At 68.0% G+C, this 1,530-nt stretch overlaps 1 protein-coding gene across 1 annotated transcript in view; it reads right to left on the bottom strand.

The window, feature by feature from the left end:
* MNEG_9668 (hypothetical protein) overlaps positions 1–1,296 on the bottom strand; it is a gene marked incomplete at both ends in the record, with an annotated part of 3,607 nt that extends 2,311 nt beyond the window's left edge. The window contains 3 exons of the mRNA XM_014041860.1: positions 489–623; positions 771–856; positions 1,243–1,296. Coding sequence (XP_013897314.1) covers positions 489–623; positions 771–856; positions 1,243–1,296 — 275 coding nt within the window. The remainder of the gene's footprint in view (positions 1–488; positions 624–770; positions 857–1,242) is intronic.
* Between the last annotated feature and the right edge of the window lie 234 nt (positions 1,297–1,530).

Genomic DNA, 1,530 nt, shown 5'->3' with positions numbered 1-1,530 from the left:
GGGGGGGCGGGTGGGGATTAGGGGGCTGGGCTGGGAGTCCAGGGGTGGGTGCTGCATGCTGTGCACGTTCTGGGTTCAGGTGGAGGTAGCCGGCTGAAAAGGTGGCAGGTGACTGGATGGCTGAGTTGCGGGTGCGTTGACGGCAGAGGCAGGCTTGAAAGTTGGGTGACAACACGCGTGTCCGAGCGTGTGGGGTTGGGTCTGTGATTGCTTTGATGGGCGGGATTCTGCGCTACCGGGCAGTGTGTGGCTGGCAGTCGAGTCACGGACCTCTGCACCACGCAGCTGCTCCAATCGAAGGGGCCGGGCGCAAGCCGGCCGCATGGCAGCCACGGCTGGTGCCGCGGTGGCGGTGAGCTGCGGCCGCATCGGCTGGGTCGGGCTGCGTGTCCCTAGTCCTGGGGCAGCATGGCAGAGCCCTCTTGAAGACCGGCAACCCTGCCAGCACGCAGCCCAGCTCGGTGGGCGGCCGCCCACACCCCCCGCACCTGAGGAGTGGGTCTGCCCAATGCAGGTAGGGCTGCAGGTACGGCGGCAGGAACGGCCCCCGCACGCCGCTGGACACAAACACAAACCGCGAGTGGCGCGTCCAATCCACGCGGCCGCCCTCGGGGGACAGCGCCCTGAGGTCGAGACGAGTTGGAGTGGTCATGCGCAGCAGGCGGCGCGTCGTTGGATCGACGGGTGCATCTGCGATACGTGCAGGCTGTCGCTTTGAAACCCTTCGAAACAGCTGCATTCGACGGGAAGGGGGTGGGCGGGGACCTCACCATCCCACCAGGCCCCAGTCGTAGCAGGGCTGTGAGTGGTAGAGGTAGCGCGCGGAGCCCGGCAGCTGGGGCAGCAGGGGGGAGCCCTGGAGGGGGTTGGGGTGGGCGTTGGGCGGGTGCGGGGGGAGGGGGCAAAGGTGAGGCTGGCAGTAGCCGTGCGGGATCCCCATGCACGTGAGAGGGTGTGCATCAGGCACACCCAAAAGCAGCGGAAGCCGCAGGGGCGTACTGAGGGGCGCCCTGTCAATCGAGCCCAAAAACGCAAGGTTCTGGCAGCGCATGCTTCAAGCATATGGGCGTGCGAGCACATGCTTGCGTGGGGCGTTACTGGGCGCCATGCATGCGTGCGCACGAGCACCTGCATGTGCAACTGCAGGCGCATCCGCATGCGTCCGCATGCGCGCATGCATGAGGACGCATAGGCATGGCAGAAGCCCCATGCAGCACTCCATTCATGCCCGCGCCGCCCCACCTCGTCCGCGGCGCTGACTAGGACAACGTAATCGCATCTGGTATCGTCAAGCATCGCAGCCAGGACGAAATAATTGAAGTTATTGGGGGCCTCGGGGTCGTCTGTGGGGCGGTATACATAGATCACAAGCGCCCTGCCGGCCGCGCGCAACAGCCACGCGCTGGCGGACTGCGCCGCGACGCCGGCCGCGGCGGCGGGCACAGCGGGCTCGTGGGCGCCGCGCCACCAGAGGGCGCCGGCCAGCAGCAGCACGGCGGCGGCGGCGACGGCGGCGGCCGCGGTGGCGGG

This window comes from Monoraphidium neglectum (genome assembly GCF_000611645.1).
Source record: "Monoraphidium neglectum strain SAG 48.87 unplaced genomic scaffold scaffold02018, whole genome shotgun sequence".
Classification (NCBI taxonomy): Eukaryota; Viridiplantae; Chlorophyta; class Chlorophyceae; order Sphaeropleales; family Selenastraceae; genus Monoraphidium; species Monoraphidium neglectum.
This window is presented reverse-complemented; position numbering and strand designations above follow the sequence as displayed.